Below are 13,280 nucleotides of genomic sequence, written 5' to 3'. Positions count from 1 at the left end.
CCGGGCAATCATATACCTGAGCATGTATTCCAGAGAAATAAAATTTTCCATTTCATCCACATTATCAAATTTATTGGCATAAAGATTTCATAGTACTCCAAAATATTTATTTTCTCTATGACTAATAATATCTCCTTTCAGCCCTAATATTGGTGGAATTAGTTTTTATTCTGGATAAGTCTTACTAGGAGTTATTAATTCTTAGTCCTGTGAAGGAATTAGATTTTGGCCTTTAATTTTTTTCTATTCTTCGTCCTTTTTCTATCTAATGGATTTCTGCCCTTACCTACATTATTGCCTTCCTCTACTATGTTTTAACCCTTTATAGAATATTGCCTTTTGCATTGGAAGGCAATTAATTTAATGGTAACCCTCCTTGATCCTCTCATTTTGGGCTTAGGCTATGGTGTGAAGAATGGGGGTGATAAAAATATCTCTTACTCCAGAGCTTGATCCTTCCTCCTAAGGATTAGACTTTCTGGTCTCAGCTGAATGCCTGGTCACACTACTCTGCTTAGGCTGAAAATCCAACATCTCCCAACACTGTTTGACCTGTAGTATTACCTCCATTTTACTCTCTGCCCTTCAGTAGAGTCTTAGCACAGATGCAGCCTAATCCTCAGTCAAGGACTTAAGGACATTTCCACACCCCCCACCCACCACCCCCCCAAAAAAACATACATCTGATAGCTTCTTCATCTCTGGTCCTGTGTCCTGGAAGTTCCAGCTGCTTCAGCAGCCCTGAACTCCAACCTGCTCGGTTCCACCTCCTATGCTATGATTAAGACATTATCCCCAGTCAGAGGGCCACATTGAATGTGAGACTCACTTTCTATGCTTCCTTTCAGAGAAAAATCCTGATCTGCCTATTGTCAAATGTCTAAAAACAGGTGCCTTATATATTTTGTTCTGCTTTCTACTTGTAGATGGTGAGAAAGACAGATAATGTACAGGTTACCATATTTTTAAGTTCATTATCACTCAATCGCAATATACAAGTAGCAATAGAATCTGATCATTCACTTGTCAATCATTTGTTTCCTTCCAATCATATGTTCTGGCAAAATATGTATTGTACAGACAGACTAAAGCTAACTTTTTCACATACTTTGAAAAATTTCTGACTCCCATCTGCATTTTTGGATACAGTTCAAATTCCTCTATTTCACATGTGAACATATTCATTGGTTTTGTATCCAATATGCTTTTGCATCTTCATTTTCCCTCTGGTTGTTATACAGAGCAATTTCCACCATTACCTCCACCGCACAGATTCTACAATAATTCAATTTAAATCACTCAGTATCTTTAGGTGCTTCTTAGCTCCTTCACCCATTTTTGTTTGTTTCCTCTCAAACTCCTACTAATATTTCCAGATAGTTTAAATGACCTTGTATAAGTGATTCTTGAGTTCCAAATTTAAAAAGTAGTTATTTTAGTCAGTATGACTTTATTGTAACTGCCACATTACATTTGGATTTGTGATGTGTTTGCCCAAATTTTTCTTCTCACCAATGGCACCTTAACCACAAAAAATAAATAAATAAATGAAACAAAAACCTTACACAGCATAAAGCAAAACTTACCTTTATAAATGAAGAATCTGGATACAATGCTCCTGATTTATTGTAAGAATACACCCGGAAATGAGGGTCTAAAAATGACCTAATTCAACCAAAATAATGACACTTCATTGTAATAATATTAATAAAAGTAACTTCCAAAATCATAAAATTAAACAAAATTTACTTTCAATTATACAAGTTCATATATCCAAATATTAAATGGACTCATCTCTCCATTATCTAGCTTGCTTTTTGATAGCATATTGTGTATATAAGAAAAACTTATAACCAGTATAAACAAATATCAGTATGGGTACTTTAATGACACAGATTTATCTATAGTAAAAATCAAGGCTGCCAGATTCCCACAACAAAGTTTTCTTTTAGATTTAAGCAACAATAAATCCTACAACAGAAATGTTAGTTAATATTTGCTAACAAGTAGCGATGGATTGATAAAGACAAAAATATATATATGCTTTTATCATGAGTTTTCATGAAGTTATGCTGTGGTAAAAACAAACCCCAAGTTCTTAATGCCTTAAAACAACAAAAAATGTTCTTTGCAAGTTAACTGCAGGTGCACCTCTACACTACCTTTGGTCTGGAACCCAGGGAAAGAAATAGTTTCTCCTAGGAATGTGCCTTTCTTGTAGCAGAAGGAGAAAAATTTGTGGAAGCACACAATAGTTCTTAAAGATTTTGTTTAGAAGTGGTATACTGTGTTCAAATTTTATTAGCTAAGCTAAAAGATTTCTATAAACAAACCTGATGTAAACAAATATGGTACGGAAGTTTAATCTTCTTACTGGGAAGATAGTGATTATGATGGAACAATGTAACACTGTTATTCATTATAGGGAGACTGGGATTTCTCAAGGATTCCAAACACCAAGAGGCATTTCAAGGCCAGAATTGAAGAGGGCCTAGAGCATTCACATGGTACTTTCTTTCACCACAACCTCTTTTCATATCTGCTTCATTTTCCCTTAATTCTGATAATTTTTCCTTCTGCATTTAAAAAACAAAACTAGAGAGCTTTCCAGAGAAAAACAGAAATATATCAGTTCATTTTCTACATATATTCAAGGAAAAACTCTGAATGGCCTGGGTTGGTTTAGATGCAGGTATCTGGAACATGAATTCCAGCTCAAAGGCAGAGCCACATTTTAATAACTGTAAGCATGTAAATGAGGGTGGTGAAAACGAGAATCAGAAGTAGTCCCTAGGTGAAAGAAATTACAGGTAAAAAAAAGTTAACAGATGTCTTACAAACATAATTAAAAGGATAACAGTTTAGTTTGCAAGTTTATTCACCCTGAGCCTTCAAAAGTATATTTTTTGCTTCTACATGAAACAACAAAAGTCTGGCTTGATCAGTGAAGTAGTAAAAATGCAAATGACCATTCACAGAAAACAAGTTTCAATGTAAGGAAAACGAACACTAAAAAGGGGTAAGGCAAAACTTAAATGTTAATTCCTAATGAAATACCATGAATTGAGAAAACAATCATAATTTCAAGAAAACTTAACAGGCTTTCAAAGGATATCATTTCAAGAAACAAAGAACACACTGAATCAAAACACATGACAGTTAAATAATTCAATAAATATGTCAAAGAGAATGTGGTTACTAGGAACAGATTAGATACTTAGCCAATAAAAAGCACAAAGATTGGTAAGATCCACAACAAAAATTAAGGTTTGAGTAAAGATGTTCAAATATATGGTGATGGAAAGGGGAACTGACTAGCTGGTGAACACACAATGTGACGTACAGATGCTGTATTATAGAACTGTACATGAGAAACCTATATAATTTTACTAACCAATGTAACCCCAATATTTAAAAAAAAAAGGAAATAGTTATAGAAAAAACTATGACATAGAAGGCAGAACAAAAAGACCCAAGATTTCCCACAGAATAAAAAATGTGTAGGGATTTAAGCTAAAATGAAAGACTAAGGGACTTATTATGAGGGAAAATTAATGTAATACCACACGTGCACACATGCAAAACACACAAAATATATTGGAAAATTCACTTAAGATAGACTACATCAAATTACAAAAATTTATAGCCAAGGAATATGACTCACAAATTCTACACATTACCAAGATGCTACTCAGTTATGGAACCTAAAAGGACATTTGCAGATGTGCACAGATTCAGAAAGCATGCCAACTGCATATTCTATCTGAAGAAAATAATACGAAAGTGCTCTAACTAAACAATACCTGAGTCAGCATAAAATTGCAATAAAAGAAAAAATAAAAAGGAAGTAGTGATAAAACTTGAAAAATGCAATACAGTTGTTAGGTAACTGAAAGCCTTGGATTTACATCGTAAGTGTAAATACAATTTTTAAAATACTATAAGAATATTATGATATAAATTCAGTTGTGAGAGACACAAAAGGGAAATCTGAGGACCTATACAAGAAAAAGATGAATATAATGATCATAGGAAACTTTCATTTTTGAAGCAAACAATCCCACAAAGGGAGAAAGCAATCAATAGGCTGAGTGGCATATTTACAACATATAGAATAAATAAAGAAAGGGTTAATATCTATAGTAAATAAAAATCCCACAAATTGATCATGGAATAAAAGAAAGAAAAGAAGAATGATAAGCCAAAGATTGAAAATACTCAAAACAAATGCATAAAAATAAAAACCCAAAAGAAAAAACAAAAAACTTAGGAGAGGCAATTCAATTAGAATGGTCAGTAAACATTTGAAAAAATACTATGTTATTAATAACCAGTGAAGTGTATATTAAAATAACAATAAAATAAGATTTCACTGATGTGTGGTATATAAAACTAAGAACAACAAAAGAGCAAGACAAACAAATGAAGAAACAAAAACTCATAGATACAGACAACAGTTTAGTGGTTACCAAAGGGTAAGGGGGAGGGAGTGGTAGATGAGGGTAAAAGGGATCAAATATATGGTGATAGAAGGAGAACTGACGCTGGGTGGTGAACACACAATGTGATATATGGATGATGTATTACAGAATTGTACACCTGAAACTTATGTAACTTTACTAACAATTGTCACCCCAATAAACTTTAATTTAAAAATTATCCATTAATTAACAAAAATAAATGAGTAACAATTTTGAATTATTGGTATGAGTGAAAACTGGTATAAACCCTTTGAAGTAAAAAATTGCCAACATATAGCAGACGAGAATTTTCTTATTTATAACCCACCAATATCATTGGTACCCAGGAAGTCATGGCCAAGGATATTCACAATACGGTTTTCCTTGCTATGAATATGGGTGGATAAATAATAAATGAGATATATTTATTTAATGGCTGCATATGTATTCAAAATAAATAAACTCATTTTGCACACAGCAATATGAAGGAATCTCAAAAAAATAACATTATGCAAAATGTTGCGTAACAACCAATCACAACTTAAAATAAAATAATAAGTATCTATTGCTCACACACATCTGGGTCAGGTGTGGGTAGTTGTGGTAGCTCTGCTAATTCGTGTTAAGAATCTCAGGACAGCAACAGCAGAGCAGTAAACCAAGTACAGGGCCCTTCTAACCATGAGGCCCTACGGCACCACACACCCGTGAAGTTGGCCTTGCATACATGTAGATAAATTCAGATCCAAGGGCAGTGGAGTGGGAAAATTGGAGGAAATGTATATATCCCACCTCTAATGACACACAAAGTTATATGGCCAAGAGTGAAGATACAGGGAAAAGTAAAGAATCCAGGCCACTTTGGTGGTCCACCATATTATGATAAATAAGTTGCATGATGGAACGTACAGTGTCATTTACATCTATAAAGTAATACTCAAAACATTATGATTCTTATTGATCTCTAGGCATATGGATGAATGAAGATAAAAACATGACAGAAGAATGTGTCAATATGATTAGCACTGAGGAGTGAGAGAAAAGCATAGGTCTGCGCATGAAAATAATAGATTTCATTATTACTGGCCTTGTACACTTCTTTTTAAACATGTAGGCAAAATTATTACATGTGTGTCACTAATTGCTTACATTAGTTTCAGAATTTTCCATTTTACTTTTTATCATTCAAAAGAAAAAAAATGCCAGTATAAAAAATACTGGACTAATATAAACTGTGGACTTTGGTGATAATGATGTGTCAATGTAGGATCATCACTTATAACAAATATGTCATTCTGCTGAGGGATGATGATAATGGGGGAGGCTATGCTTTTGTGGGATAGGCAGCATATGGGAAATCTCTGCACATTCCAGTCAATTTTGCTATGAACCTAAAACTGCTCTAAAAAGTAAAGTATATTAAAATAATACGAGTAACAAATAATGGGAAAACTATATGAACAGGCAAGCCTCATACAGGAAGATGCAAATAGCTGATAAATGTTTAGAGAAGTTATTTAGGGAAATACAAACTGATGGTAAAATGACATAGAATATTCCAGTACATCATGAATGTTTTTGGAAATCTAAATTGCTACCATCTTTTCAGAATGACACTGGCAATATCTCTCAAAATCTTTATATAGTATAAAATGTGAGTAATAAAGAACAAACTTAGAGGTGGTTGTGAAAATTAAATCAGTTATTACATGTAGATTGTTTAGATACATGCCCAGGAAATGGTACGTATGCAATAAATATGTTAGTTTTGTTTCTTTTGTTTTTATTATTCTCACTATTATTATTATCCATACTTCTTGATCTAGAAACCTATTTTAATGATACACAATTTTTTGATTCACAATCTATAATTTTACCTGGTATCATAATTCAATTTAGATTTATTGCATAAGATGTGCCAACAATCATTAATAACCAAATAAACTCCATTACTCTGCTTGGGTAACAGTATTAACAGTGGACTCCGGGACACAATAACTGTCAGTGCAACTACACCAAAATTTCTGAACATGATGGCTACTGTGCCCAAGCAGGTTGTAAGTAAATTTCAAATGGAAACTGGCATCAATCTGAAGGATTATAACTTTACACTTTTGGGGTAATCTACCAAGCTGGCTTCAGAGTAGACTAACTTTACACAGCACATTTAAAAGAAAAAAGTCACATTCTTCATCATCATGATCAGACTATTGCATTTAGCAATCAACAATATAGGTACAAAAAAATTACATTAAAACACTTTGTTAAAATGCTTTACACTTTTCACAGAACAGAAACTAAAATAACTATTATACAAGCAGTCACAAATACAGTGTGACTCAAGTAAAGTCCTCAAGTTTATTGCCCATAAACATGAGTATTGTTTAAAACGTCTTCTCTGTATCAGACAAGCCCTGCCACCTCTGTGCTTGACTGAGTTGGCAAATCTGTTACAACTTATAGCTTTCCTGTCACTTCCCCAGTTCTCCTCCCCTGACAAGTTTTGTTTCCTGGCAGTAATTAAAATTTACTGTCAGTGCCATAGATATTGCTGCTTCTGGAGCCTCTATAGCCACGTTGGTTTTGTTTGGCAAAGTATTGACTCCCACCACCACAGTGGCTAGAGCTTTCGCCTCCAGTTTCCTCCTTTCATGAGTTCAAAATTTGAAGATTGATTGTTGTAATTGCCAAAATCATTGTAGCTTCCGCCACCTCAAAACTCCTTCCATCCTGACAAATTCCATTACAGCCCGCCCCACTGCCACCATATCCTCTACCACGACTGCCACCAAAGCCACCTTGACCACTGAAGTTTCCTCCATGACAAAAGCTGTCATTACCACCAAAACCACCTCCTAGACCCCCACAGAAATTTCCAAAACCACTTCAACCTCTTTGACTGGATAAAGCACTAGACATCTCTTACTTAGATAGGGATTTCCTTACTTCATAGTTGTGGCCATTCACAGTGTGGTATTTCTGAATGACAATATTTTTTTTTTATTAAAGTTCATTGGGCTGACAGTTGTTAGTAAAGTTACATAGATTTCAGGTGTACAATTCTGTAATACATTATCTGTATCTCACATTGTGTGTTCACCACCCAGAGTCAGTTCTCCTTCCATCACCATATATTTGACCCCGTTTAACCTCTTCTACAACCTCCCTCACCCCTTACCTCTGGTAACCCCTAAACTATTGTCTGTGTCTATGAGTTTTTGTTCCTTTATTTGTTTGTCTTGTTCTTTTGTTGTTTTCAGTTTATATACCACATATCAGTGAAATCATATGGTTCTGTACTTCTTCTGTCTGACTTATTTCGCTTAGTATTATAATCCAAAGATCCATCCATGTTGTCACACATGGTCCTATTTCACCTTTCCTTACTGCCGAATAGTATTCCATTGTGTATATATACCATAACTTCTTTATCCATTCATCTATTGAAGGACATTTTGGTTGTTTCCATGTCTTGGCCACCGTAAATAAAGCTGCAGTGAGCATTGGAGCACACAGATATTTTGGATAGATACCCAGGAGAGGGATTGCTGGGTCATATGGTAATTCTATTCGTAATGTTTTAAAGAACCTCCACACTGCCTTCCATAATGGCTGCACCAGTCTGCATTCCCACCAACAGTGTATGAGGGTTCCTTTTTCTCCACAGCCTCTCCAACACTTGTTAGTATTTGTCTTGTTGATGATAGCCATTCTGACTGGGGTGAGGTGATATCTCATTGTGGTTTTTATGTGCGTTTTTCTGATGATTAGTGATGTTGAACATTGTTTCATGTATATTTGCCATTTGTAGGTCCTCTTTGGAGAAATGTCTCTTCAAGTCTTCTGCCCATTTTACAATTGGGTTGTTTGTTTTTTTGTTGTTGACTTGTATGAATTCCTTGTATATTTTAAATATTAGCCCCTTATCAGAGGTGCTATTTGCAAAAATCTTCTTCCAATCAAATGGTTTCCTCTTTATTTTGTTGATGGTTTCTTTCGCTGTGCAGAAGCTTTTAAGTTTGATATAGTCCCATTCATTTATTTTAGCTTTTACTTCCCTTGCCTTTGGAGTCAAGTTCATAAAATGCTCTTTGAACCCAAGGTCCATAAGTTTAGTACCTATTTTTTCTTCTGGCAGTTTATTGTTTCAGAAGTTATGCTAAGGCCTTGCATTTGAAGCATTTTGAATTAATTTTGGTACATGGTGACAGATAGCAGTCCAGTTTCATTCTTTTGCACATGGCTTTCCAATTCTCCCAGCACCATTTACTGAAGAGGCTATATTTTCTCTGTGATACGTTTTTGGCTTCTTTGTCAAAAATAATCTGTCCATATTTATGTGGGTTTATTTCTGGGTTCTCAATTCTATTCCATTGGTCTGTCTATTTTTCTGCCAATACCATGCTGTTTTGATTATTGTTGCCCTGTAGTACGGATGAAGTCAGGGAGTGTGATACCTCTAGCATTGTTCTTTTTTCTTAGGATTGCTTTGGCTATTCAGGGTTGTTTGTAGTTCCAAACAAATCTGATGATTTTTTGTTCTATTTCTTTAAAAAATGCCATTGGGATTTTGATGGGGATTGCATTAATTCAGTATATTGCTTTGGGTAATATGGCCATTTTAACTATGTTGATTCTTCCAATCCATGAGCATGGGATATCTTTTCACTTCTTTGTGTCTTGTTCAATTTCTTGTCAAAATGTCTTATAGTTTTCAGCGTATAAGTCTTTCACATTGTTGGTTAAGTTTATTCCTAGGTATTTTATTCTTTTTGTTGCAATTCCTATTGTAAAGGAATTTTTTTTATTTCTTTTTCTGAAATTTCATTGTTAGTATATAGGAATGCAATGGAGTTTTGTACGTTGATTTTGTAGCCAGCAACTTTACTGTATTCGTTGATTGTTTCTAATAGCTTTTTGGTGAAGTCTTTAGGGTTTTCTGTATATAGCATCGTGTCATCTGCAAAGAGTGACCATGTAATTTCTTCATTCCCAATTTGGATGCCTTTTATTTCTTTCTCTTTCTTGTCTGATTGCTCTGGTGGGGAAGTAGGGGACAGCCCTGTCGTGTTGAAAAGCAGAGGTGATAGGGGACAGCCCTATCGTGTTCCTGAACGTACAGCAAAGGTCTTCAGTTTTTCACCATTAATTGTGATATTAGCTGAGGGTTTGTCATTAAGTGTTTTAATCATAAATGGATGCTATATCTTGTCAAACGCTTTTTCTGCATCAGTTGATATAATCATATGATTTTTGTCCTTTATTTTGTTTATGTGATGTATCACATTGATGGATTTGCGGATGTTGAACCATCCTTGTGCCCCTGAGATGAACCCCACTTGGTCGTGATGAATAATCTTTTTAATGCATTGTTGCATTCAATTTCTTACAATTTTGTTTAGGATTTTTGCATCTGGATTCATCAGACACATTGGTCTGTAATTTTCTTTTTTTATGTTATCCTTACCAGGTTTTGGTGTCAGGGTAATGTTGGCCTCATAAAATTAGTTAGGGAATATTGTCTCTTCTTCAATTTTTTTGGAATAGTTTGAGTAGGATTGGTATTAGATCCTTTCTGAGTGTTTGGTAGATTTCATAGTGAAGCCATCTGGTCCCAGACTTTTGCTTTTCGGAAAGTTTCGGATGACTGATTCAATTCTTCTTACAGGTGATCAGTCCATTTACATTTTCCAATTCTTCATGATTCAGCTTAGGAAGGCTAAATGTTTCTAAGAACTTCTCCATTTTTTCTAGGTTATTGAGTTTGGTGCCATATAGTCCTTGACAGTATTCTTGGATGATCCTTTGTATTTCCGTGGCATCCGTGATAACTTCCCCTCTTTCATTTCTGATTTTGTTTATTAGTGTCTTTTCTCTTTTTATATTAGTGAGTAGCCAAGGGTTTATCAATTTTATTAATCTTTTCAAAGAATCAACTCTTTGTCATGTTAATTTTTTTCTATTGCCTCTTTGTTCTCTATTTCATTTAGTTCTGCTCTGGTTTTTATTATTCCCTTTCTTCTGTTGATCTTTGGTTTCATTTGTTCTTTTTCTAGTTCTTTAAAGTGTAACATGAGTCAGAAAGTTCTTGTAGAGTTCTTGCATTTCTTTTAAGTCTCAAGTCTCTTTCTTCTTCCATGCATGTCATTTCCAGATTTCTTTCTTCAATGTCCCTGATTCTTTCCTCCATCTGGTCAACTCCACTACCTAACCTGGCTATCTCATTTTTCATTTCTTTTATTGAGTTCTTATTCTCAAGAAATTCTCTTTGCTTCTTTTTTAAAATTTCAATCTCTTTAGTAAAATGTTAATTTTGTTCTTTGATTGTGTTTCTGAGTACATTAAACTGCCTGTCTGTGTTTTCTTGTATCACATTGAGTTTTTTAAGAACTGCAATCTTGAATTCTCTGTCATTTAAGTCACATATTTCCATGTCTTTAAGTTCATTTTCTGGAGACTTTTCATTTTCTTTCTGAGCTGGTTATTCTTGGCTATTAATGATTTATAATTTCTCTTCCTACACATCTATAGGAGTGGGTTCTGCAACGGGTTGATAGGAAGAGGTCTTTCATTTGTTTTCCATTAGGTGTTGGTAGAATGTTTTCTCAATGACTGTAGCCTTTTATTTTCTTTTACACTGTAGTGTTATATTTTCTCTGCACTATTCTAGCGTCTCACACAAGGGGGGGATTCCTGGAATGTGGGCTTCTCCTCTGTGAACAGTTCGCCTGGGTCATCGGGCGCCGCCTCCATTGGGGGATGTAGAGAGCTTCTGAAGTTCCAAAGCTCTTCCTGTACCACATTCAGAGCCCATGTGTTTCCACAGCTCTGTTTCCTCCTGCAGGGATCCACCCAGACAGGTGAAGACAGGGGCGGGGTGGATTGAGAGAGGTGGCAATGGGGACGACCACCACCACAGCCAGTCCTGCTTCCTTGGCTCCCTCCCCTTTGTTGGAACTAATTGGGCTCCGAGTCCATATCTGTGGACTACAGTTCTCAGAGCTGCAAATATTCCATTCGTTTGATTTGACAATCCTACTGTTCCATTTCTAGCACTGGGCAGGTGGTGGCAGGGCGAGCCTTGGGAGGGTAGGGAGAGGGCAGCTAAGCTCAGTGCCTAAGCTTCTGTTCTCTGCTCTGCAGTGAGGGATTAAACCACCATTTTCAGCTTTCTTCCCTCAGTCTTTTCTCCAAGGTCTCTGCCGTGAGTGTTGGGTTCAGCCGGTTATATGCTGTCCCCTCAGCCCTGTGAGCCATAAGCTGTGGGTTTCTCCTGCAGCTGCAGTAGTTCCAGGATGTAGCAAATTTGGAGCACTGAGCTAGGTCTGCGTCCTGCACCCATGCATTCCCGTCTCACTTCTCCCTTCTCTTCTCCCCCACTCTTACAGTTTGCCCACCTTTAGATGATTTCAATAGTGTGCCTCTTAGTTTTGCCTGTCTGCTGCGCTGGGAGTCCTTTGTTGACTTATAGTTGTTCAGTTTGTTGTAAATTCCAGGGGAGATTTCATGCTGCCATTTTTATGATGTCATCTCCTGAATGACAATCTTTTCTACAGAGTCATGGTCAGCAAAAGTTACAAAAGCAGAGCCTTTCTTCTTGCCACCGCCTCTGTCAGTCATGATTTCAATCATTTCAATTTTTCAACACTGTTCAAAATAATCTCTTAGGTGATGTTCTTCAGTTTGTTCTGTAATTCCACAAACAAAAATCTTTTTCACAGTTAAGTGGGTACCAGGTCTTTGAGAATCTTCCTTTGAGACAGGCCTCTGGTTCCATAACTCTTCCATCCAGTTTGTGTGGCCTTGCATTCATGGCTGCATCCACTTCCTCCATAGTGGCATACGTGACAAACCCCAAAACTCTGGAACACTTGGTGCTTGGATCCCTTATCACCACACAGTCTGTGAGTGTTCCCCATTACTCACATTGGTGCCTCAGACTCTCATCAGTTGTTTCAAAGTTTAAACCTCCAATGGAGACATTCCACGGCTGTTCAAGCTCTTTAGGAGACTGAGTTAGACATGACACAGGAGGAAAGACTTTAATGATGTACTTACTCTGTGGTGTACACAGACAAAAAGGCCAGAAACCTATTTCTTGATATCAAGGCTACAAAACAAAAAACAAATAAACAAAAACCTATACTATATAAGAATATAGATAGAAAGCTGTTTATTGAAGGACTATATAGTGACAATTCCTGGAAATAACCTCATTACCTATCAATGTTACATATAATGGAATGTTATCTATTAAAGAATGAGTTACAATACATACATAGAGCAAGAAAATAAACACCATTATTTAATAAGACCTGCCAGTTGCAAAACCTAATTCCCATTTTTGTAAAGTCAAATTTTTTGGTAGGTCTCTATATGTTTTATTTAAGGGAAAGATGAATTTTAGATAGAAAATGAGGGAAAGATACATACAAGATTTATTGATATTGGTTTCCTCAGAGAGTGAAAGTAGAAAAGAGAAAATTTAAGAGATTAAAAATACATACTATAGCAAACTGAGGAAAATCAATTTTGTGGAATATCAAGAAAATGCTTAAATCATACAAACGTAAAATAACTTGGAGACAAAATTAAAAATGGACAAATAAAACTATTCCCTTAATTTTTGCAATTGTTATATTTTAAGGAGTTACACAGAATAATTTTAATCTATCTAACATACCTTAATATATATATATATATCACTAAATTATTAATAGAATTTGGCACAAATATTAGATTTTAAATCTCAAGATGGACGAAAAATCTAGTCTGACATGAATCAGGAAGAAGGTATAGTATAACATGTTAAATAAATAT

The 13,280-nt window shown here is 35.4% G+C and overlaps 1 protein-coding gene across 1 annotated transcript in view; it reads right to left on the bottom strand.

Annotated features, from left to right (window-relative positions):
• Positions 1 to 13,280, bottom strand: part of LOC308496883 (A disintegrin and metallopeptidase domain 3-like) — a gene marked incomplete at both ends in the record, with an annotated part of 140,333 nt that overhangs the window by 119,529 nt on the left and 7,524 nt on the right. Inside the window, one exon of the mRNA XM_081046667.1 lies at positions 1,587 to 1,665. Coding sequence (XP_080902793.1) covers positions 1,587 to 1,665 — 79 coding nt within the window. The remainder of the gene's footprint in view (positions 1 to 1,586; positions 1,666 to 13,280) is intronic.

Source organism: Rhinolophus hipposideros (assembly GCF_964194185.1).
Source record: "Rhinolophus hipposideros genome assembly, chromosome: 4".
Classification (NCBI taxonomy): Eukaryota; Metazoa; Chordata; class Mammalia; order Chiroptera; family Rhinolophidae; genus Rhinolophus; species Rhinolophus hipposideros.
Note: the sequence above shows the minus strand (reverse complement) of the source record. Positions and strands in the feature narration are given on the sequence as shown.